The sequence below is a fragment of the Solea senegalensis genome, linkage group LG19 (genome assembly GCF_019176455.1).
Source record: "Solea senegalensis isolate Sse05_10M linkage group LG19, IFAPA_SoseM_1, whole genome shotgun sequence".
Lineage (NCBI taxonomy): Eukaryota > Metazoa > Chordata > Actinopteri > Pleuronectiformes > Soleidae > Solea > Solea senegalensis.
The window spans coordinates 5738124-5765149 of record NC_058038.1 but is presented as its reverse complement, the minus strand read 5'-3'; the positions used below and the strand labels follow the sequence as shown (position 1 = coordinate 5765149).

General features: G+C 41.6%; 1 protein-coding gene across 1 annotated transcript in view; it reads right to left on the bottom strand.

Moving 5' to 3' along the window:
* Positions 1-10572: 10572 nt before the first annotated feature.
* hs3st4 (heparan sulfate (glucosamine) 3-O-sulfotransferase 4) overlaps positions 10573-27026 on the bottom strand; it is a 93277-nt gene continuing 76823 nt past the window's right edge. The window contains exon 2 of the mRNA XM_044051719.1: positions 10573-14765. Within this exon, the coding sequence (XP_043907654.1) occupies positions 14111-14765 (655 nt within the window). The 3' untranslated portion in view covers positions 10573-14110. The remainder of the gene's footprint in view (positions 14766-27026) is intronic.

Here is a 27026-nt window from a genome sequence, read left to right as displayed (position 1 = left end):
TGTGGAGTGACATGAATTGTGATACCTCCCATTTGCTTCATCCCATTTTGTTCAAAACGCGTCTTCGCTTCCTCATAACCGACCATTATGTTGCATTCACCAAACCTTTACTGCACCAAATGAGGCATTTTACCATTCAGAGCAGATTCACTTTACACACCTCTCCCTTGCACTTATCTCGTTTCTGTGGAACTCCTTGTTTGGTGGAGGATTTACTAGACTCCTGTTGGAGCTGTTGAGTGTGATGGGGCCTCCATCAACTGTAAAACAAAAAAAAAAAACTGTAAATGAGTTGAGTCATGAGACACACATACATGGGCCTGATCATGAACATTTATGTTGAAACTTGAGACAGAAACAAAAAGAGAAAAACAGTAACATTCTTCAATCTCGTGACCATAATATGTGGAGTTGTTCCGATTCCGATACCAGTATCGGAAATGCCTCAGATACTGCAGAAAATGTGGGCATCGGTATCAGCGAGTACTGGAGTCCGTGCACCGATCTGATACCACATAATTTATTAGAGCTCCGTTAGCTCTGACACGGTTCTTCTTCGCCGCTCTTGAAACAGTTGCGCCGTGCCGTTTTAGAGGTGTGAAGAAGAACTTATCACCCGACACCTGTAGACAAGGAGCTAACGTTAGCTCATCATGTCGGCGGTTTGGCAGTATTTACCAGTTAGCTCCGTTAGCGTTGTTAGCTGCGCTAGCTCCGCTAGCGCGCCTACAGTCGAACTGGAGCGGCCCGTTTATTAAACGAAAAGAGCAGCGCTACAGCTAACCAGCGTACCTGTGTCCTGCGTATGTATGCCTCTGTTTTTAAAGTTTAGCGTTACTTCAGAGACTCATTTTAACAATCTGGAGTTACGTTAAAATTATGTCACACGCGTCCTTTCCCGGTCAGTTGTCATGGAAACATGAAGCTCTGCCAGTGCTGCTGAGTCAAAATAAACGTGCAAGCTGAAAAACAAAATAACATATCACTGGTAAAAATAAAGGGTGTCCATTTGCTGTATTTGTTTATATTTTACAGAGGGTTTAACCTGAGCCAAACCTTACCACTAATAATAATCATATCACAGTCATGCAGGCGTAGTATGATATATATGGTATCGGTATCGGTACTCTGTATCGGCGATACCCACAGCACAAGTATCGGAATCGTTATTGGGAGGGAAAAAATGGTATCGGAACATCTCTAATAATATGTGCCCAGCCATGGAACAAACAGGTCTCCCGTCGATTTCTTATATGTGCTTCCTCTTCAACATGCAGCTGAAAGGCCTAAAAAAACAATAAAAGCATTTGAATAGCCAACTAGTTATTTTAAAACTAGGAATCGGTTTTAAAGCGATGCATCAACCCAAATTCAAATACAAAGTTTATGGTTTCAAGACCCCCAGTACTGGGATTTAAAACAAGGAGTGGCTTCTTTGTAATTTCATTTGCATATTCTGCAAAAACGAAAATCCAGATCAAGTGTCCTTGGTTTAACCGACTGAACGCCAGTTTTTTTAACACAACTTCTTCTATTTTTGTTGTTGATTCTATTATTCACCTCTGTATGCTGCATCTGAAATTGGGCTCCGTCAAGCAATACTATCTGACCTGACTGAGGGAGCGTTTGAATGTATACAGTGGCAGCATGAGGCGAGTCGGGAAATTGCCTTTTTTTTTTTTTTGAGCACATACATAGTCATACTTCAGGCTTTACTAGTGCAACGTTATTGTTGTGTTTTCACTTTAAACGAATCCCTTCCTGTGCACAGCATGGAAATGCCACTGGATGACGTGAGATCTAAACACCATTAATCTGAGAAATACAGAGAGAATCGTGTGGCGCTGAAAGGCTTAATCACCGTCGTGTGAACTCCTCTGACAACGTAACAGACATTTGTTCAAATCAAGAGCTCAGACACTACGGTACAAAAAAAAAAAAAGAGAAAGCCATGTGTCGACATTTTCAATGAACAGAAACTTTTGTTGCGGAACTTAAAAAGGGGAGCTTAGTGAATGATATGTCAATCTAAAATCCCTTTAAGCTTCTGCTTTATTTCCAGCCTGGAATAAGGACGTTTGTTTGGGTGTTGTATAACTGCTGGATGATTTAGTCCTTATGAAGATTCTGATTATGAATAAGAAATAATGAAGGAATGTACAGAAAAAGTAATTGGACATTACCATCACAACAAATGGCAAGCGGTAACCAATGGCCACTCACGTTATGTCAATAAGAAAGAGTTTTCTGTAGATATCAAGAGGCCAATTAAAAACTTTTCTAAACCTTACAGTGATCAATAATACTGACCCTTAAAGTCAGGACATGGAGTCAGAAGCAAACTGTGAAGCGGTGACCAGGTGCTGCACAGGAATCCCTAATTGCCTGCGATAAACGTATGAGTATTCAGAGCATGATAATTGTCCTCAAAATGGACGCATGACTACACAAAACAACACAAATAATCCCAGCTCCTCGTCAAGTCTGGGGAACGCTGTGTGAGGTGAGAGATTAGAGCAGTTCTGGTGGCAGAGTCGGATCAATAAATCGACCATCGGGGGTGTAAGAAGTCAGCTGGACATCATGAAAGACCTCTAATGTTAATTGTTTTGTTTGTGTAGCTCCAATCACAACATACCACACCTCTCCCACGGAAAATTAATGACTACTGGCAAAAGGTTAATATCCACTCAGCTGAAAATGAATCAACAGTGAATTAATGAGATCATTACCTGCATGGATTGATAATGAAATTAGTCTTCTTTCATAGCGGGACTTTCTGGGTTGTGGAGATATTGATTTTGAAAAATAATGCATCTGTTGGTGAAGCCCTTGACCAGATGGCCTGCGCTGGGTGAACCTCAACTGTTGGAGGTCACGGCCATTAAAAGCACTGTTGGGTTGATATGAAATGCCCTTTATTGCTTTGAGCTTAAAGGTGACATAGAATGCTTGTATCACACATATATGTTAGTTATGGAGGTCTACTTACATATATGAACTTGTTTTCATGGTTAAAAACCTCCTAATCGCTGCAAACGAGCCGATCAAAATATCTCCTCACTGACGCTCTCGTCAGCCGCGCTGTTTCAGACCAAAACCACACCCCCTAGAATGTGGACTGTGTTGTGATTGGCCAGCCAACGAGAGCTTTCCCACTGTCCTGTGATTGGCCAGGTACCTGGAAGTGACGTAATAGATAGGCCAGCGCTCAGATACACAGCTCCCCCTTCTGGCACGGTGGATGCTCTGCATCTCAGCAGCTACAACGAGGGTAGTTCTTCTTCTTCTGCGGTTGAATGTACGCAACCGGATGTGCCCGGACTAGTGCCCGCACCAGGAGGCGCTACGGTGGTGAGAGGAGTGGTGAGGATTTCTGATGACGACATCAAATTAAGGAAGTGCCGATCCGCTTCGCAGAGCCCAGGAAAACAATACAACACTATTTTCTCAGCAGTGGCTGAACTGTTTGTTCTGAAACTTTAGGGTTTCATAAACGAGCTAATGAAGCAGATACACACACAAACGCAGCGTTAATTGGAGCTTCCGGTCTATGTGGGCTTTAAAGAAGATGAACTGAGCTAAATGAAGTGTATTTCTAAGGCTGATGTCAGAAAAGTGAGCAGGAGTTTCTTCCACATCTGACTCAAGGTTTCTCTTGCATCTTTGAGAGGCTTACTCAAGGTTCTTCTGTGTTCTGTTTTTTTTTTTCTTTGGCTCTATCTGGAGGAGCTAAAGTATCAGCAGGTCCCTGTAGTATTTTCAGGAGTGATTCATGCACATGAAATATGTGTCTGCAGAAAAAATTATACTGGGTTATTAATTGGCAGGGAGTCGGGCAGTACTTAGAGAGAACTCTACGGCTTGATTTATGTATCAATTCTTCATCTGAACAACACTTCAAAGTCAAACCCGAATCTGAGCTGAAAACTTACACCTTACCAGTCTGTCGCGTGGAATTTCAGAAACTTAAATAATTACCAGAGATTATACCTGGCAACCTTACTTTATTTTGACCTGTAACAAACACGGCGAAGAACATTATTTCCAGCACTTTCCGTCTTCCTGTTGCAGGGAAGGAAGACGTCTCGAGACGAGACCTTTGTAGTTTGCCTTGACTTCTTCTAAGTGAATTTAATGTTGTGCTTCTTGTGATGCTGGTCCCTAAAGGGCAGACCGAAGTCAGAGTTAACTAATGACTCATTAGGTGTCAGCAGCCATGCACAGCTTGACTCATGGGACTCGGATAAGTCACAGGTTAGCTCAGGGGAAGGACAAAGACCTGCATGTGTTCATATAAAGACTCTCAAATTAGGTCATGATCAAGACGAGGCTCAATAGCCACCAGTCAGGTGGAAGCTGAGAGGCATCTTGGATGAAAGTCCAGTAGCCTGTGTATGGATTTTGATATATTTGAAGAAGCCAGGTGAGTGTGCACATGCTACAGACTGAGGTTTAGGATTTTCTCGAGTAACCGTAACTGATCCTTTGACTACGTTGTCCAATTTTAAAAGCTCCTTTAGATGCTTTTGCTGTGAAAAGCGAAGGTAGGAGATGTCTGGGAACAGCTAAAGAGTTCATGATGGAAAACCCTGACGACCACATTTTTTTAGATCAGTGGAATCACTACCGTTGCAAATGGTATGAATACAACGTGTGACTACAGAAGGGCAGGATGAGCTGTTTTTAAGTTATATACTTTTTGTTTTTCCATGGTTTTATGGATGCACGCGCTGCATGGTCTCGACCCGGCGTCTCCCACAGCTGTTGCATGTGTGTATGTGTTTGTGTAAATGACACTGGGGCTGAGCAGCAGCTGAACTGTGGTGATCCTGTGAGACGCGCGCCGACAGTGAGGAGGAAAACAGTGGGAGGGGGTCACAACAAACAGCTTTTTAAAGAAAAGGCTCCGGTTTGACAGGGGTCAACTCAAGGCTCCGTTTTCAGAAGTTTAAAAAAAAACAAAAAAACGGAGAAATAGTCAGAGGGGAGGTTAAAATGCGTTCGTCATTCAGCTTTTACCCACGCAATTTTTGTTGTTTTTTTCTTTAGAATCATAGGTCTTGTGTGAAAAGAATATTCACAGTTTGTGACAATTAAACTTTTATTTTTAGCTGAAACTGTTTTTTTATTTGGAGAGCGTAGACTCAACTTTAACATCTTAAATTAGTTCTTTTTTTTTATCTAAATGGCAAACATAATTAAAACTTGTTTTGTTCCCTGCGTGCCTCTGTCCCAGAAGAGCATCATTTCTAAAGCGAGTGCCTGAAATCCATTTCTTTTTATAACTTCCATTGACACTAGTTATATAAATGGTCCCCTTTTTCCTTCAGTATGCACACACAATCTGTTGAGATCCTAATATCCTGGAGGAAATGTGACAATTTCTCCACCACAGCCTGGAGCTGCTTATTTTTATTACATTTTTTTTCTAACCAGCACTGATTTCAACAATCACTCACGCGGCGCCGCGTGTGAGGGAGGTTTCAGCCGTCAGACTCCTGATTTTACACGCACTATGTGTTTATGAACACTCTCGTGACACCGTTAATCCGGTATCTGTTGCGGCTTCACAATTTACTATTTCTGACGCCGATATTTGTTATCTGGCTTCCGCCACCACATCACACAAATGCATCACTGTCGTGCAGCCAGAATTCTGAAGTCTCCGTGTTCATCGATGATTCCAACTGTGGCGTGTTTGCCTCAGGCGTACTCATGAAACCTGCTGAGGCCTCATCATTAGCAGAATTGAAATTATAATAATATTGTTAATACAAATAATAATGTGGAAAATGCAATGAAATGCACTCTTTAAGGTCTTTTTTTTTTTAAGAGTTTTACCTTTTATAGTTATTGTTGGTTTGTGTTCAATTGCAGTTTTAGGGAGTGTTCATATTCTTAAATTGCAAGGAGGTTTAAAAAGTGTGTAATAATTCTCATGTCACTTGAAGAAACGACTTTTGAATAGGTAATTATGTACTTGACAGGAAGCAATTTGGTCCAAACACGCAGTGCTCAAATGTTTATTATACGAACATGGAAATGAAAAGGCAGCAGACAACACATTTTCCAAGGCTGAAGTGCCAAGCCTTTGGGTTTCTGTGTCTGCAGTGCTTTTTTTATATTCCCTGAAGACCTTGAGAAAAAAAAACAAAAAAAAACAAAGCTGTGCCGCACGGCCCTTCATCTCCTCCGTACAAAGGCTCGGATTCAAGGTGACAGAAGACCACGTTAGAGGAGCCTCTCTGTCAGCCGAGCGCTGCATGGGCTTCATGACAAGCCCCCTGTTTTTTGGCCTGAAGCCTGGAGTCTCTCAGTTATGCTCCCGGAGGGCTGGTGTCCTCTAGGTTTTTGTGGATCATGCTTTTTGATCCTCCTCCTTGATAGTCGACGCGACGTTCTCGGCGCCAAGCGGATACAGACCATAGGTGTTTCTTGTTAACTGCTGGGGAGGATCACACAGCTGCAGGACACTGGCACTGGAAGAACAGAATTAAGTAGCAGAGAGGACTGAGAGGCAGATTTCCCCTCCCACCGAGACCTTATGTGTGTCTTGTTTAATATTTTTCTTCATATCCTGTTATCACACGCCGCTGCAACTGCGGGTGTCAGTTACCTCCAGTTTTTTTTTTTGCTTTTGAGGAAAGACTAAGACGTCAGCTTCCAAGAGAGACAGCGTCTGAATAATGTCAGTCCTATCATACGATACTTCTCAGAAGGTGGTGTTATTATTTAAATTATTTGCGTACGTGAATTCAAGGGGAAAACAAACAACAGCAACCCAATTTTAAATCTCTGCTCTTGAGACAAAGTCTGGTAGAGTGGTGCTTTTGAGTCCCAGCAGCTTGTTAACTGCGGTCTCTCTTCTGATTAGAATGGAGAGCAGTTGTGCTCCGACTGAACATGCCAGCTTTAAGCAGCCGTGCGTGATAATTGTCTGTTTGGTATTGGCCGCTTCATATAACACACAACAGAACATGAACTTGAAGCAGGAGTATCACCTTGTGTGGATTAAAAATAAATAAATAAATAAATAAATAAATAAATGAAAAATCCACAGATTTAATGTCGTTCGGCTGCAAGTGGATTACTGCGCATCATCATCATCGTCGTCGTCGCACAGATTACGGCGCCGATGTGATTTTCTGCTGATTTCATTAGCACATACATTCATTATGTATGCTTAATTTATTGCTCTGTATTATCAACGTGTTTATCTTTCAGTGATTACTGTTTAATTGACGATTAGATAATAACTGTGTGCAGTGATGCCGAGTGTCTTTTTTCCCTCTTGTTGTTTTGCTTTTTTGAAAACAGCATCTCATTAATTAACGAAGCAAAGAGATTTTGACTTAATACCGAGCAACACAAGCAGGGAAACGAAAAAAACGAACAGAAAAAGAACGGCTTATTAGCAAACTGTGTTCTGTCTGTCAGACTCAAACACCAGTCAACACGTGCGTCTCTAAGTGTCAAACGTTTGCGATTGCAGTGTGATTGCACATTTAGGACTCACTTTTAGGCTCTGGATCCCGTTTATTCAGTCTTAACACTTTCGGTGTAGCACTTTTCTTGAGGATTTCACAAAAGTGTTAAGCAGATAAACCCAATTAAGTTAAAAATAAACAGAGTGCTTGACAAGAACTCGTGAAACAGAAGTATTCAAATTGTAATTTTTCTGCTGTTTTATTCCTTTCTATGTGTCTTATTTTGATTATTTTCCGAGCAATTAACTGTGTTCAATTGTTCTCATCATTCCTACTCGTAGAACTGTTACCATTATTTAATTATAACCACTCAATAGATCTCCAGGGTGTTTAAAACCCACCCGAAAAGACAAGAGTGACGCTTGGCCGTGTGCGGAAAAACACACACGAGGCGACTGAAACCGTCACTTGACAAAAAAGTCATCACAGGACTTTTATGTGAGACGAGGCAGGGCACAGAGAGTGTAGCCGGGAAATCACTGTGCGACAGCACAGAGCTGGAGATTGGGTTCACAGTCGAGATTTATGAGAGGATGCTTTTTCCTCTCCTGAGGTGGTGGAAGGAGAAGTTTCCTGAATCAGGAAACCATCAGATGAAATGATTACTTCAGCTCGGTGAAAATGGGAAGAAGTGATATGAGGGTGTAGCATCCATGTGCACTTTTTTTTTTTATTATTATTATTATTATTCTGAGAGTATTTTTTTTTTTTATTTTACTCCTGTTGTCATGGACTATATAAAGGCAATTTGAGTGTCTCTGCTCTGAAATGGGATGGATCGTGGTCTCTAAACCACAAAGCAGGTCAACACTTGAATATGTTTAAGATTCATGGGAAATACAGCGAACGTGGGGATGAGGAGTGAAGAAGCAGAGGGAGATGGGCGTTTATGTCTGGTTTGTGATTCTCAATATGTTCAGTCATCAGTGTGCGAGTTGTCCTTGGCAACCGGCGGATGCATTGTCCTCATTTTCTGACCCACCTCACCCTTCTTTACACCTGAAGACAAAAGAACAGGAAGGGAAAAAAATAGACGCAAGCAGGAGGTTGAGCTTAATCCTTAATTTGGGGATTGGTAGCAGCTGAATTAAAGACGGACTAAACCACGTTTCATGCAGATGCAACTGCTGTAAGGATAAAAGAGCCATGTCATTATGAAATAATAATAAAAAAAAAACCACGATAAGTGTGTGGGAAAGAGCACACAGCTGCATCTTATTTTGTGCTTATTCCATTCTGTGGATATTTGTTTTGCCGTTGCTGATAAAGGCTCGCCGTCTGCATACAGAAACACAACACGCATTGTTGTTTTGCTGAATTTAAAGCTTGTTTTAAGAAGGCGCCACAAGCATCTGTTTTTTAAGGACGTTTTGATTTAAAAGGTCGCCGTTTAGGGAGACTACATTTCAGAGTGGATTAGTGCAAAGTTAGTTGGGGAAGTTGACGCCACCGTGCCTCTTTGGTAATCATTCACTCAAATGAAGTGAGAAACCAATTAGTTGGTAGTAATTGAAACTTCATTACCCCCAAAGTTATCTTATTTTTTTCCCATTACCAAACTATTTGCACTTGTTTTGGTTCAAACTGAGTTCTTTTTTTGTACCAATTTCCCTTCAGCAGTTCATCAACATGAGGGACCGTGATGTGTTGTTGTGCTTTGCAATGGGGCCGAACAACAGCAGCGTATCCAACATTTAAACGTCCAGTGTGTAACACTTTGCAAGACTTAACCCTTAGTGCTCACACGGCATGGTCAATTGCCGTGGGAATTATACACGACTCCTTATATGGACATCCTGGTGTGTGTGTGTTTATAAGTCATATCTTCATGCTTGACAAAATGCATTTCTTTTGTTTTTTTATGTGTTGTTGAGTCAAAGTTAGGATTCATGTTATATCGCATTTTTAAAAAAAGAAAAACCGTAGTAGCGATGATTGGGCAAAAGTCACAAAATATCTTTTTTTGTTGTTGAAAAAAACAAGTGAAGGGAACTTCCAAACTTTGACAAATTACACAAATTCAATCCGATATAAAAAAAAAGGTATACTTTTATTCATGTTGTATTTATATAGTCGGCTTGCCTATAGGTTGTTCTGAAAGAAAGGACGTAAGACAATCTTATCACCTCTGTAAATAGGTCTTAACATACAGAAGGAATGGTAAAAAAAAGCTGCATAAATGTTCTGTGATCTAAGGGTTAATGTTGACCTCTACAATTTCATTTTTCAGTGGCGTCTTCAGTGGTTCAGTTGTTGCACAGACAGCGCTGAGCCACCACATTTTGCTGTAGTTGGAGAGTAACTAAACCCTTAAACCTCCTTTTTTGTTATTCATTGATCCAGGTTCAGTGTAAAGTATTTTAGTAATGCTTCTCTCTGGTCAAACAACAGCTACGGCATTCAAATTTTGCCACTGGCTATTCATAACTCTCTTGTTTTCTCAGATTCAACAACCCCAAGAAAACTAAGAAAAAATAGCACGTGTTTACGTACAAATAAACAAGCGGACAGAGAGTTTAACTGATCAGGAAAATCCGGCCAAAGTAAACCAGTGTGTGGCTGGTTACCACGGAGACAGCTGAAAGCTTCCACTAGAGCATAAACTGAAAATGTTCTGTCTTGTTTGAAATATCAACCAAATATCCACCTTCCAACAACTGTGCTTGATTTGATAATTGATTAAAATGCAGGTTATGAGGCCACGTTCAGGGCAACAGCAGTCTGTCTTCAAGCTCGGTGGTTGCCTGGCAACCACATGACACAGTGTGCGGTCGGCTTTCTTTGTCAACAGAACATTCTGAAAACTTCAAACTTCACATTTATCTTTTAGAATGTGAATTAGTCTCTGCCAACGTGTTGCCACACTCGACGATATCAAGGGCCCTCGGCTGTGATATAATCGCAGCACATCATGACATTATAAAAACATTTGTACTGATTATAACCCTTCAATCAAAAGTCAAAAAAAATAAAAACACACACATAATTCAGGTGCAAATCATACACACTGGAAACCTTTCCATGCCATGAGTGACTGCTCTTTTCTGCCATAATAATGAGATGACAAAATGACTGACAAGTATGAATTTGTATGTTTTCCTTTTTAATGACAGCACTTGCGCAGTGACAGTTTGAGGAGCAGGTGATGCTCTCGTCCATCATCAGGCTCTTCTGCCGCTCGATGCTTCGAAACACTCATGAACCACAAAACACAGCCTGACCCCACCCCCGCAGGGAGGAACACGTGAAGGACAGCTCCGAACGCCATGGCTTTCATGTGTCGTAACTCTTGCAGGATGTATCACTAAGTCAATGAACAGGTGCGACAGAAAACAAAAGGTGCAAATCCCTCTCTCCATCTATCTGTGTATGTTTGGTAATGAGTGGTTGGATCCAAGTGTTGGAGAGGAATTCCCCTGCGCATGCACGCGGTCCTGGAAATGCAAACGATAGAAAAGTGCATATTCATAGATGAAAATAGTCCTCATCTGCTCTAATAACACCGCAGGGTGCCTTCTTTGGATTTCTTTGAGCGTCTCGACGCTGGAGAGGGACCGTCTGGTTTAGAGGGTTTATTATGCAAGCTCCAAAAGCTTGGGGGGGGGGATTTTGAATAAATAAATCATGATAAATGCTTTTTCCTAAAGTGGCAATCTCAAAGTTTTTCGGCCCGACTGGTTTTGTGACACCTATACTTACTGCAGGTAACACAATTACAAATGTGGTTTAAAACCAAGGGCTGCAGAGTTTCATAAAGGCAGCGCACACCGCGCAGCATACGGCAGGACACGGGGAGAGGCGTTTCAGCCTGTCACCTGCAGCTCTTCAGCTCACGGCTCACTGTGGATACTCCTCCTTGTTTCATTACTCCTGGAAATGTCTCATACCGAGCTCACTCACGGAAAATGCCACGGAGCGAGCGGGGAACGCGGCGTTAAGTGCTGGGTTCACTGACAAACATAATGCAGGTGAAGGAAATTTTAGGGTCTAAGTTTGAAGGGACCGTGTCACCTACACTATGGTGACGCTGTTGTTTGCTGCATTATCAAAAATAATAGCAATAATTATGAAGATCTGATAACAAAATTGACAAATACAAGGATTTTTCTTCAGTAGTTTCATACATTTCATAAAGATCTTAGTGGACATTCTGATACGATGACCACTGATCAAGTGTCAAGAGTGGCCCTTGCTGCTGTAGCCCTTCTACCTTAGCGTTCAACATGCGCATGCAGAGAATGTCTTCTGAATTGTTTTGTCGTGCTTTGTTATTTGGAGACAAAAGGAAACAGGAATTCAGTCTGATCGTTCTCTGCTGGCATCAACAAGGCATTTTCTCTCAGAGATGTTTTCAATTTTTATCTGGACAATCCTCTCTAAACCGCAGAGATGTTTTGTGCTTAACAATCTCAAGAGATCTGCAGTTTGGAAATACTCAGACCAGCTCATCTGACCCTTTTCTCCCCCGTTCTGCTGCTCAGTTTTTACACCACCAGCTTGTTTTGACCATATCTACACGTCGAAATATCTACTACTGCCGTTTGTTTGGCTGCTTCAATATCTCCCTTGACAAGCAGATAAACGGGTGTACCTAATAAAGTGGCCTGTAAATGCATGTACATTTGATTTTCAGGAAACACGACGAAACGAAAGGTTTCATGGGAGGTTCACATTCCCATAATCCCAGTTACTACCTCAACGGGCAAACAGTTCCGAATGCCCCTATAAATGCAAGACTCGCGCGTCTTATTAGAGTTGAGTTCCTGTGACACAGCCCTGCCGACCCTGAGGATGACATACGTGAGCGATCCGACGGAAAGAAAGAGGGAGTGAAGTGTGGGGAAAAAAAAAGAGGATTTGTTAAGAAAACACCAAGGGATGGCTGCACATCAAGAAAAACAAAAACAAAAAAAAACAACCTCAAAGTGGAAGTTGTGACTCCGGGATAGTGAGACTCTGAAGGTAAGTGTTCAGACTCAGTGTGACAAAGGGCAGTATGGTGCTTACTTTGATTGAATCAATTGCTTCGTGTAAGTAGCTGCTGGTGCTGTGGCCTCCCCAGGGTGAGAGCGAGGTCTGCAGAGAGTGAACCAATCCAGCCATCCTTGACCGGAGAGCAGGGAGTATTAACAGAGCAATGCATCATAGCTGCGGCGACCAAGTTATGTGAAGCAGACTGCATTTATTGACTGATTGATTGATTGATTGATTGATTGATTGTCTCAATTGATGGAAAGTCCAGAGACAACAGACAGACGCACAGCGAGTTATGCAAAATCACAAACCAAACAAAACCAGAATAATAAATGGAATAAAGAGAAGATTAATGTTGTTATGTTGTGATTTCATTGCATTTCATCTTCATCACAAGCATCTGCCTGGTTTGTCCTTCTGATAACAAGCGTTAAACTTCAAGTTACAACACATTTCAAGTTAAGCACACACAGTAATTGCTTAGTAATTTACCTGGTCATGTATGAAGCTCTTTTTTTTTTTTTTGTCTGTGGCAGCAAATTCGGTCTGACATTGACATTGTTCCGGCAGCAGTGCTTTTATTTAACACGCCATTAATCTCTAATGACAGAAGACCACGCCGCAGCAGATGTTTGTGAACAAATCTCTGCTCAGTCTTCCGCCGCCGAGTTTCGCCATCGTTGACATGAATTACTTCGATAAAACGGACGAGGTCGGAGTTAACAGACATGACTGGTGAATGTTGAGACCAGGAAGTTGTTTTTGTTTGTTTGTTTTTATGCACACAGAATCTCCGGTATTTGCAGAACATGGATTCACTTGTCAAATTATGCTAAAACCACTGATGTGCGTGGTCATCAGTATGCTAATGTTTATCTATGCAGTGAAACAATCCAATTATTGGATGGCCGGCACTGTACATCAGCTCCCTTATTGAATATGTTTGCGATTAATGAACGCAGACTTAACAAAAAAATAAAGAAAACTTGAGTAAATTAACACTTTGGTAAACTGTCAGTCAGAATATGGACACATAAGAAGATGAGCTCATGTTAAAGGATTATTTTACTATATGTCAATAATTTTTCCTCTCTTATAAAGCAGCACGACAGTGTTGAAAGAACTAATACAAAGCACTTCATGGCCTTAACCACGGAAATTGATTTTTTTCTTCTTTTTTTTTTTTTTTAAACCGAACACTGGTGAGTGGGTGTGAGGGCAAGAAACTGCAGGAAAGTAAAGGGAGAAGAAACAGGCAGAGGTTACCCTTATGTCTCATGAGGTAAGGACACTTAACTCATCACATGCATTGCAATAGTCAACACGGTTTCCATATCAGCTCTGAAAACAAGAGGAATAAATCATCTCCTTTTCACAAATATAAATATATTTTTATGTTCAATATGTACAATAATGATTTTTCCATCGTGAACATTAGTATTGAAGGGAGAGAAGAAAAAAAAAAAGCATGTCAGTAAACTCTTGCTAATGGGTACAGACACTGCAAAGACAGCCATGACTGATTGGTGTGCTCAAGCATTATCTCCCTCTCTATCTCCCCCTCTCTGAAAGACAAAGCAGGACGACAGGATAGTTTTTGTGAGAAGGCTGGTGGTGTGGCTGCGGCGTGCCGTTTCGCGGTTCTGCTAGTCCCGAGAGCTGCGAGATTCACTGTCGATCTCCAGCTCCCATTCAAAGTTCTGGCCGGTCATTTGGTAGAACATCATGTTAAAGGGTTTGTAGAACTTTTGCAGCCGCCGAATCACGTCCGGGTCAATTTTTGGGTGAGTTCTCCCTTTAGATTTGCCAAGGCATCTGGGAGTGCTGCTGTCCTCCGGCTTCTTCAAGCAGGGGAACCCTTTTGTTTTGTTGAAGTAAAAGTGTTTGTCCGTGACGATGCGCTTCAGTCCCAAGAAGTCTTGCACTTTGGCCATCTCGCCTGCAGGGTCCACGATCAGCCTCTCCCCGCTGACAAAGTGCATTTGGGAGAGAGGGAAATACTGCATCCAGGTCTCCAGGTGGAGAGCATATATTCCAATACGCAGCGCGCTCCACGAGGCGTCTATAAGACCCAGCGTCCGGTTCTTAAAAGCCAGAACCTCAAAAGTGGGGATCTCGGGTTTCTTGGACAAAGTCTGTGTGTAGTCTGAAATGGCTCTGGTGACAGGATTACGCACCACAATAATTAGCTTGATGTCCCTGGCCATGGAGTGGATGCGCTTTGGGGCATGGTTAGTCACAAAGTAGCTGGGCGTCTTCTCCATGGTGATCTGCCCCTCCAGCGTCGAAGGCATCAGGTCCCTGCGAACACAAACAGCAGAGAGACAAAAGAGCGGCTTAGTGCTGCGCTACTGTGCTACACCTCGCACCCAAGGACACACACCGCAGGCATATGTGCAACATTTATTAGAGCGGTACATTATTTGAAATTACAAGTGAAAATAACTGTTATTATCGCTGGACATTATGTTGCGGGGAGAAACATACAGCTAATTACATCCACGGACTAATATGCAAGAGATAAAAGAAAGGAGATGAAACGGCAGGCAAGCAAGTGTGCTCATTGCTTAATTGACTCCATCTGTGTTTCTCCAGGAGCTGTTTTGGAACTTTAATAATGAGTTCACTGCATATCATTAATACCAGGGTGCCTGGGGTATTGTTTTGTCATACATTTATTATGCATGCTATGCTCACACTCTGTGCAGGCGGTTTTATCCCTAATGCACATGCACTTCCCCTGCAATGGGTGTAGGCAGCTCCTTTTCTTCTCCCTTTACAGTTAGGGGCAGTTCATTTAAGGGAGCAGTGATTAATTATCAGATTCAAGGTGATAATATGTAGTACAATAGAAATGTCCCCGATGTGAGGAATATATCTTGTGGGGTAACTGGAAAGTCATTTGCCATGGCTACAAATATCGCCCCGTTTCTGAGAATGAGTCGCAAGATATGACGGCGCAGAGGCGAGTACATTACAGGCACAGACGCATGTCTTGTTTCTACAGTTTCTATTTTGGAGTCGGTAATAAAGCATAGCCTTAGCCGCAAGCAAATCCTTATCAAATGTTTACACTGATGTTCATTGCCATCCGTGCTGTTTTCTTTGTTTGCAGGCGATGCGATTCAGTGCTAAATTGGTACATTAAATCCTCTGCGAGACGTGTCGTTCATTTAACTACTAACAAATACGAGCTCGGGAGCTCCACAATAAAATATAAAGAGAAGCAGAATCAAAGCGCACCGACTGTTTATTTCCTGCCAAATGAAGTAATGTTTGCTTCAAAATAAACGTATGAAACAGCCACCCGGATATTCGTTCGAATGAGTTGCCCCTTAATTCTTGAATCAAAGCTGCTTCCGTCTTCCTGCAATTTTTCTGCCCTGCACCGTGAACCCACAGTTGTAACGATATAGTCACATCAATCATTTGCATCTTGGACATATTCTAAATTAACTGCACTCCAGCAAAGAATCCAATTTACTGTGCAAAACATAAGAGCTGTTCCGCACATATCGACCACCCTCACACATGCAAGCACCCATGGATGCTGGGCTGAAAGTCTCACAAGTGGCCTGGTAATTGCATCTCAGTAACAGTATTGCCTTCCTGATGGGTAATTTCCCCCTGGATTATGTTTGTCTCTTGACAGTATAGACCTGTGGTTACTTCTCAGGCCTGTAATGGGATATTAAACATATCTACAGATGGCATGGCGACGAGACAGAGTATTCATTTTCATTATATTTCGTCAATTTCTGCACTTTCTGCCTCATTGTAATGAATGGCTAAAGAGCTGTGTAACCTTTCAAGGACTTCAGCTGTCTGCCACTTAACTCCAAAGTGGAGTAGGAGGTCTATGGGTGCAACAGCATCATGTTTGGTAATAATAAAAAAGAAAAAAAAAAGAAAACATGCTGAAAAACACCACAGCAAATCACCTTGAAACCACTAATATCCTACTTTATGGACAGCATCTCACTGTTAATGTGCTTTGTATCTTTGGAGCATATCTAATTGACAGGACAGATGTTCAAGGTTACTTATTTGAGGGTGTGCACATAACAAGCTATTGCCCCCATCGGGCTCAATAATCATATATTTAATTATAAAACAATGAGCCTTTGCTATGGGGGGGGGTTTGATTGGGATCAGTCATGGATCATGTACATCAGAAATCTCTGTGGCATGTCAGCAAAATAAAAATCAAAATGCCGCTGATAAACAAGCACATTTCTCCATGCATAACAAATGACTCCTCTGGCCTTGCAGTCTAGTGGAGCTGCAGAAAACAAGTTAACTCTCGCTTTTGTTTTTCTCCACATCAGCTGCTCAGCTCAACTCAGGTCATTCAGGTGGGTAAGCAAATAAAATCTGCGGCGCTAAAGAGGCCCCGGCAAACCATCTGCTGTTTACTGCGCTGCTTTCTGGCATTTCGATACACGTCCAGAGCTCTATTTACATAGCGAGCATAAGTGTGGAGACGCAGGTGCTTCATGCTTGGAGTAACTGTTAATGATTTCTAACACAAGGCGCGCTGCGCTATATGTGCGGACAAGAGAATTGTCGAATTGAGTGCTCCCGCAAATTATAAACAAGTATTAACAGCAAGTCGTGCGTGAACATGACTGTGATTCTCCATTGCCCTGAATGCATTTTCATTACTGTCAAATGATTAAAAAAAAAAACACAGACAAAAGCTAGATCCATTAAGTGGAGATAATACATTTATCCAAACCAGAGAAATATGTAATGACACACCACCACCACCACCACCAACAGGGCCTATAATTTGGGAAGGAAGTTCATTTCACACCCACTCTGCACAAAATTCACATCCAAAAAAAATCCCCGGGCTGATTTATTTTTATATTTCATTCAGAGCATGCACGACACCAAATCACAGCAAATCTGTGTTTGTTTGTTAAGACAGAAACTCGTCTTCACAGATAATCAGAACGCTTCATGCCAAGTGCACTGGACCATGCTCAGACATTTAACGCAATGTTTCATAATGCTCCGTCAAACTAGTGCAGGGGGAATATTTTGAGGCATGATGAGGTGAGGGATCACACTAATTTACATCCGCAGATACTAATAGGTCCAAGCTGTTTCTGGAGGAATTAAGTTCCTCCAGAGAAGCCGAGTTGCTTCTAATAAACTCTGGCAGAGAAATAAAAGCTCCCCCAGTCTCTCATTTGGATTGATCACGGCTCAGATGCAGAGTATCAATCCGCCGAGCTTCCTCCATGTCATGTCAAATACAATCAATTATTCTAAAGGAGTCAACTCATAATAAGCTCCAGAGAACACAATCTGAAGACAGCCCAGCCGCAGTGGTACTGACTCTAAATATTTCCTTTAAAATAATAATTTGACGCTGAAAACTGAATTATTGAAATGTCTTCATTTCACGTCAGGATTGAGACGTCTTCTGGATCAGTGAGAAATAATTCTAAAAAAAAAAAGGCTGGGGAATTGAATTTGATGCCATTTTCTCAGTAAACCCAAGCCATGAAGGCCAAGACACAAAGTTGAGCTCCGAGACAGTACAATGGTAGGAGCTAACCTCAACATCATCTCACATCACCACTTTTTTTCAGCTGACTTGAGCCAAAAATGTTGTGCTGAACACACTTCAAAAGAACTGAACCACTGACCTTCTTAAGGAACTACTTTCCTTACCAGCAGTCTGTGATATCTTAATAATATCTTAATATTATTTTTTTACTCTTTGTTTGGGATTAGTTTCTCTCATTGATTGACACCAACACTGATTCAATACGCTGAATCAGCCGTGACACCAGCCCGACAAGGACGTGGTGATTGGTCATTGACTGCCCAACTGCCAACAATCCAAGGCATAATAGAACAGAGGAGAACACAATAGGAGCCTTTATTGTCATTGTATACTTCTCTTTATGTAAGGAAACTGCAAAGGTGCTTTAAAGACACAATCACAGCACGCAGACATGCTGCCGTCTTCACAGCAAGAGTCGTCTCTGTATACATACCGTGTAAAGGAGTGGCTTCATTCATGAGGTGAAAGATTTGCCATGGTTGATGACCAATGACAAAACACCACGGACTCACTAACCATTTGTTAACGGCATTTATTCACGTCAGGTAAGAACAGGAAGAAGCCTTTAATGCCATTTCGTGGTGCTTAATGACAAATGAGTATCGCCAATCAGAGGGATGACACTTTCACTGATAGCCGCAGCGATTCGGCGACGAGGTGCGACGTAAAGGACGCGCCACACTGATGAGACACACTGATTAGGCTCTGAGACGAGCTGACGCTGGAGCAGGTTAGTTCTGGCTTCATCCCTCACACAGCAGACGAGTTGCAGTGTTACTCAGAGTCCAAATGCAAATCTAATATTGGTGGAGGGTTTTTGAACAGCGAGTCACTCGGGACATGAAGTGAGAGATGTGTGGTCAGCTTTGCAATGAATAATCAAATGACTACACTCCAAGTGACAAGGCTGTGATTGCAGCAGCACAAAGAACACAACCACCAGTTTACTGAGTAGTGGATGTAAAATGAAAAAAAAAAAATATATATATATATATATATAAACAGAAGAAGGAAAATAAAAAAATCAATAGGTCAAATGAGTCATTCTTTAGTCTGTTCGTAACAAGGGCATGTGTACATGTTTGGCACACACACACACACACATGCAAACACAAAACAAATCCAAGCCTACAGGGCAGAGTGAAGGATCCACACAGGTCTGTTGTGGAGTGGGAGGCATGGTTTGTCACAGTTAAGGTGCAAGTTTTAGTGGAAAAACAAATACAGCGTGTGCTGCCCTTCTCCATGATCAGATCAGGTTCCAGTAATGGAGGAGAGGTTGGTTTGTTTTCTTTTTCTCCATCTCAAGCTGACCTTTTGGCCTGAGAATAGTGAAAATATCCTATAAGTGAGCTTTCCTAGGAAAAGAAATTGTGGAGTTATATAATATACTTAGACCTGCGATAGGTTATAGTTGTTTTCTTTGTTTTTGCTGCATGTCGTCAGTTCGAAAATAATCCCATATAATCTTGAGCAGGAAGCAACAGCATGTGACATCATTCTGCGCAACTGTCACCCCTCTGCCGTTATACGTTTGAATACCATTGTCACACCGCGCACATCTGTCTTTTCACAACTTCTCACATTGCAGTTACACATCTGCTTATAACATGCGTGTTGTATCTATGCAATATTTCTGTACCTCTTTTTCAACATTGAAAAATGGAATGTGATTTAATATCTAAATAACACTACTTTTAACATTTATTTTCCAGTTACTCTTATTTATCTTTAACTCACTGTTCTGTTCCCATTTTTGCATTTGTCACTTGTCGACCTGACATTTCGCTGCTGGAACAAGTGAATTTTCCCATCGTGGAGTCAATTATGTCTAATCTAATCATGACCTAATGCATTTGTGCCTCCACAATTCTCAAGTCATACTCTCCTGTATAGTAGAGATGGGAGACATGGCTTATAAATGATATCTTGATATTTTTTAAGGCTGTGTCTTGACACACTTTGCTCTCGCAATTTATGCTCTACATTACATACTCAAAATACTGTTGTAGAAACAATGAAATTCCCTTTAAATATGGTAAAATTCTGAAGAAGGAATTCATGCATCTTAGTGCTTCAAGCCTGCTCCTGTTCAGCCATGATTAATGCCTCTGTCCTGTGCCTTCTCCAGCCTGTTGTACTATTTTTCAATATATGCCACTTGTTCAATGCGATGCTGGAACATGCCATGTAGGGGCCTGTCCTTCCATGTTTGTCCATGTTCTCTGCCGGGATTCAGCTGCCTGAGGCATTCACTTAGCAGGTTGACACTCACTAGTCCTCGGCCTCCTTCCTCCTGCTCAGTGTATCACCTCAGGGTGCTGGACTGGGTGGAATACATGCATAGTGAGGACCTTCCCCGTTGTGTCTTGATGTCAGAACAACAACAACAACAGAAGCCCTCTTCGGGTTTGGGTCAGGGTTGGTATGGCAAGTATGGCATGTCCATCCACCGCTTATCCTCCACATGAGAGTCACGTGGGGTGCTGGTGCCAATTCCAGCCGACATAGGGCGAAAAGCGGGGTGCACCCTGCAGTCCATGGAGACATACAACCATCCGCTCTCACACTCACACCCACAGCGGTCAATTTAGAGCGTCCGATTTGCCTAACATCAGCCATGTGCTATAGTCCATGGCTGGAACTCATAATGCACAAGCTTCCCTGAGGTTGACACCAACAAAGATTAGAGGTTGTCGAAGGATCGCAGTTTGCTTACACAAAAGAATAACCTGATTAGGTCTCATCATAGATCATCGAGATGAATCACATCCTCTCACCTTCACAATCTCACCTTGAAATGTCTGGCGTCTGGTGGGTGGTGGGATATTTGCCAAATGTTCTTCACGTGAAGTCATTAATCAGCATTACTTTTGTTGACACCTCCTGAGTTCGGTTCGTTTTACTGACAAGCAAACCATGTCTGCATGGCAAGATGAAGAAGAAAAAAAAACCACAACGACAACAACAACAGAGTGAAATTAATTAAAAACACAACCCTGCCTCTCCCCCTCAAACACAAGCCCATTATAATGTATACCTGCAGTACTGCAGGACTGCGGGCCTTCACGGCAGAGCCGAGGACAGAAATGACAGCTGGTCCTGATCAAAACCTTATTCCCCACTCGCTTCCTGAGATCCCCCGAAGACTGTGCCACTTCCAACAGTGGGTAAAGCCAGGTAGTATTCTCCCTACAGTGCCAGACTGCAGAGTCGAGATCTGACGATGTGTTCAAATGCCCTTTGGACATAAAACATCATGAAATAAAGCCTGGCGATGAGAGACACAGTGAGGATGTTTGGATTGCTGCATCATCCTCCATAATTAGCCTATAACAGTTTATATGAGCCTGAAAGTTGGTCTATTTTCAACCGTTGTAAAGTCCGTGGAGAGAAGTGATGCAATCTAATCTCAAATCAAAGACTCAAAGGATATAGCTGTTTTCCACTTCAGTGTCTCTAGTTTTAATGCTAACTATAAAAAAAGTGCCGATTTTCCCCTCACAAACCTTAAATACACAGTACAGACATTAAACCTAAAATAATACTCTGTCATAATGGCTCATCTGTCCTCGACCACAAAAACAACAACAACAACAGTCCACAGCTCCTCTAAAAACAGATGATTAGCTTCTTTTATTGCCATTTGCTTGTTTGTGTTTTTTGCCTTTGGATGTGCTGATGAGAGCACTTCAGGCTACACTCTTTCAATTTCATCATATTTGCCCTCAATAGTCTGGTACCGATGTTGCCACTACACAAACAACATGCAGTTGTGACGTGCAACAGCAAGTGCACACAGTGGATGTAGAAATAAGGGGTCGCCAACAAATGCAGAAAAAAATAGAAACATGAAACCCAACCAAATAACTTCACGTTGCTTATTGTGTCGTGCCACTTTACGGGACAATTCAAAAATATGGAAAACACGGCACCGTCTCCTTCTACATTAAACAGGGACGCTTTTCATCCATCTCTGCGCTTTCCATAATTGGAAGTCACACCTGAATACGTCAAGAGTCAAAGGCTAAAATTTACATCCTGAAAATGTTGCAGATCCGGCTCAGTTAAGCAGAACCAATTAAAATGACAGTTTGAACATGATAAATTTCCTTGCCTTCTTCAGGATCCTGTCATTTCATTTGACACTGACCACTGACAAAGCTGCACTTGTTGGACCGCAACACATGACGCGGCATTTTGCACAAATTCCCCCGTCATTGCTCATCAAAGATTTCACATGATATGACATGTTTGTCAGGTTTTGATGAAAGCACACTTGTTGACGGGATTCGCCTCAGGTACCTGCAACAGTGTGTCATTTTCAGAATGAGAGCTTTCCCAACATTTGACAGCTTCAACTTCCAGTCTCGCGCCATGCACCTCGTCATGTAATGGCTGAAACAAATAGAATTTAACAGCGATTCATTCTCGACCACTTATCCTTTAAAAGGTCATAGGGAGCTGGAGCCAATTCCGGCTGACATTGCGGGCAGGAGACAGAGGAAAACCTGGACAGGTCTCCAGCCTCTAACGGAGCCGGAATACAGAGACAACCATTCACAACCACATTCACACCTTAGTGCAACAAAAGCGGACACTGCTGATAACCCCAGTCGTCGTGTCTTTGGACTGTTGACGCCGGAGTCCCTGCATGCAGACAAGGGGAGATCGCTGTCAAAAGACAGCAATTGAACAGAGATTGGACCCAAGAAGCCTCTGCACGATTGCAAACGACCACATCACTGTGCCCTATAGAATAAACTGGGCCGGATTACATCAATTGTATATATGTATGTATGATTTCTTTTTTCTACAATAGGACTATTACCATTTTAAATAAGCATGCCAGAATTCTGATGTGTTAAGATGTTAGAGAGAGATATACACATCTGAACTTTATAAATTGGACTTGTGTTAAGTTTAAACTGGAGCCAAATTGATAATCTAGATCAGATCTGGATTAAATTTGGTCTGATGGAAGATAGTCTGATCCTGCATACACACTGATGCAATTCTTCTGTATGATAAATAGGCTTATATTTCCTCTGCTTATATTGTTAATATGGGGGGGAGGGGGAGGTGCAAGTTTTGAGGTATATTCTTGAAATTCTTAACTTGTAAATTTATTCTTATTTTATTTGTATTCTTTAACTGTGTAATTTTATTCTTAGGTCTATTCGTACTTATTTTTATAGTTTTTAACTTTGTAAAAAACAGCTGCTATAACATTCGTTACCTTTGTACACTGGAGCGCTGTGACGAAAGAATGTCCCGCAAGGGATTAATAAAGTATATTCTATTTTATTCTATTCTATTCTATGAGATTTCTATACACTTTTGCCCGATATAAGAGGTAGAGATTTCTTCAAAATTTGAAGAATTGTTTTGTTATCAGTGGGTGGATACATACTTGGGTGTATGTATCCACCCACTGATAACAAAACAATTCTTTCGCCCACCCGTTACCAAAATGTATATTGATTTGTCAAAAACTGAAGTTGCTAACAGAAGGACAGTCTTATAGATAAACCCACGCCGATGAAAATATAATCTCCTCGGAAGAATGGATGTACAAAAAACTGTAATGTAAAATATTGTATTCAGTATCTCACTCTTACTGTTTCAGACTCAGTTCAACATCTGTATGAACCTTTTCAAGAGATTACCCATCACGGTATATTTTGCTCCTTTTTTGGGGGGCAATTCATTAGAGAGCTGGAGGTCAGTGTGACAGCACTGAGGAGGAGGCTGTACAAACTCTCTCCTCTTTATGCGAGACATTATATTGCTCATTTTCACAGTAACACAGACAGAGCTCCAATCAGGCGAGCGACGGCAGAAAAGTTTTTACTCCTGCCATTTCTCACATTTCAGAAATTGGCAATATTTTAACACTGTTAAGAAATGTCAAATTTGATCTTTGTCTCGCTCAGGAACAGTAATGATATCACAGGTTGTTTTTTTTTCTCCCTCCACATTTTGTCTTCCCTGACTTATGCTGGCATTTTAGGGTAAATGGTCTTTTACTGCATGTTTCTTGGCTTGAGGACCACTCAACGATGATTTACATTAGTTTTTTTTTTTTTCCATTCACTCACACTCACACGGCATTATGACACATCATTCATACCCAGTCGCATGCTGCCGGCACAGCCGTCTGCATGGAGCAACTTTAACTGGGTTAAGCGACTTGCCCAGGGACACGTAAGCACGTCGACCTGTGGAGCCGGTGGTCGAACTCACAACCCTCCAGGTAAAGAGTGACTCACTACCACTGATCCCCGACAACCCTGTAAAATCCCATTTGTTACTCACTCACATTTTCATAGCTGGGAGGAAAACATATATACATTTGCAAAGCAAAACGTAGCTGATAGTTTACAAAGGCCACTTGCTTGTCGACCGTTAATCTGAGAAACGTCAAAACAGAGGCTCAACGCAAGAAAAACAACATGTCGAGCAAATTAAATTTAATGGCGAGAGCTGTCATTCTTCTTTCTTCATGAAACACTTGATGATTAGGATTTTTTTTTTATCTTCTTCAAATCTGTAAAATGAAGGAATAAAAGCCAGTTGTCCAGAGAATAAACACACAAACGTCACTAACTCACCCGCCAACCTGTCAGTGCCCTGCCTGTGCTCTTGCAGCATGTTCACAACAAGCTACAGAGTGAGTCACAGAAAAATGGGAGAGTTTGCTCAGCCAAACTTCCCAGTGTTCCCTCCAGACAATGTCCAGTCAGTAATGATTACTTATCATATTGTTATTGTGTCTGACATCAACTGGTATGTTTACACATGACATGGTACCAACTAGCCCATGAAAGCAAAACAAAAAAAAAGGTCTGTGACATAATAGGTCACTTAAAGAAACCTTGAAAGGAGGCATATCACCATCTTGCATAGCGGAGTCAGACATAGAATTGATTCCCTGCTATTGTTTGTAGACTGGGACGAGGAGAGTACTCAAATTAAACGGTCTAGTTGTGCTCAAAAAAGTAGTTCAACTGTGCATGGAAGCGCACTGTAGTTGACATTTGGTTCCTATTGATTGCTTCTTCGCAGGTAAGGAGGACTCAAATGTATGCGGTGGAGGCGTCGACTAAAAAAACACTTCTCATCCACTTTGAATGAGGCGACGTCGACTCTCGCTGAGCTGGATGGTGTCGTCTGCTGCTGCTTCACTCTGCTCCATGTGACAAATGTGACAAATGTTCTCCACAAGTCTGGCCGACCAAATCCCATTTAGCAAATATTCCAACACAGGCACTGGCTAATCACATGTATACAACAATTACAATCGCACACTTCTCGTTTTCATGTGACAGTGGATCCTACACATCAACACAATGTCCCACGAGGGTCGAAAGGTGAGTTACACCCTGGACAGATCGCCAGCCACATGTGGCCCTCCAATCGATTTCATGTGGCCCTCTAAAAAATATCAAATAGTAACAAGTCCTTTTTTAATTTAATTTTGCATCATAAATATTTTGGTTTTTTTATTGTGAATATTCTTCCATATTAAGACAAGCACTTATATTTTGAAATGATCCAATCCAACTTTATTTATTATTTAAAACAAACACAGTGGACCAAAGTGCTGTACAGAATAATGGATAAAAGACAGAAAAGCTCACACGAGGCAATAGAGTACATATAAACAAATTAATCATATATCATATTACATATTGATATGTAATTTTCAGCTCATATCGTCCACTGCTGGGCTTTTTTTTTTTTTACTTGACTGTCCCCCGACTGACCAGACGAGACATTCAGTGACCCACAGGTCATTTGAGTTTGAGACCGCTGCTTTAGGCAATTTAGAGTGTTCACTTAACCTCAGCATGTTTTTGGACATGTGGAAACCCACAGAGAAAACCAACGCACACACACACAGGGAGACCATACAAACTCCACACAGAAAGGCCCGGGCAGGAACACAAACCCGCAACGTGCGCCACCGCGCGCCCGCCGCTGTCCACCCGCCCACCCGCCCACCATCAACTGTTAAAATGACACTTGTGACTTCCACGTTACAGAGCCCGAGATTTAACAAAGACATTCGTATTTTAATCGCATTTCTGTCTGTCTGTCAAAGACAAGTGCTTACACTGTCTCCAGTTTCAAGCTCAGCGGGGATTTCACAGGGAACAGAGTGTGTGGGAGTGCTGTTCTTTTTAATATGATTACAAAAAACGGAGACAATAAAGATACTTTTCATTTGTTTGCACTAAAATATGAATGTAATGACAGCAAGTTTGGCTATCTTGCCAACCTTTAACTCCGAATTTCAACTAACAGGCTGTGGAATACGTTCTAGTTAGATCTTCATTTGTACAGTCTTGAGGCTTCAGTTTAATGCTTGAGATCCTTAGTGGACTAATTGCTGTGGTTAAACATCCAACCTCAACAGTGATGAGAACTACGCCTGCAGCGTGTCTTTATTCCTGAGCCATTGAAGACGAGCTGAGGTTTTGATTATCTGTGCCAAAACTATAGCTGACTGGTCTGGCAAGGAAAAAAAAAAAAAGATTAAAAAGATTTACTCACGGATACTGTGTAACCATGTCATGCATCCATTATGATCATTAACACTAAATGGGCCTTTATCTGCACTGTCCCTTCCTGCTCTCCTCAGTTTAATTTGTTTCCTAATTGAATTATTGGGATGATTTAATGAAGGACTAATAACTGAATTAAAAAAGAAAAAAAAAAAACGTCATTGAATCATAATTCTAATACATTTGCACTGCAGGGCAATCTCCTGTATGTCAGCAGTGCTATACCGCCGCATGGTGACTCATGTTTGACCCTTTTGTTTTAATGGGCACATGTGCAATAGCAGCACATTGACATTGATTCCACTATTTAAATGGTGGCGCAACTTCAAGGTCTTTAAAATTAGCTAAAAAAAAGAAAAACACAGCATAAAGTTTAGGCACACAACTATAGTCAGCATCTAAATGTGACAA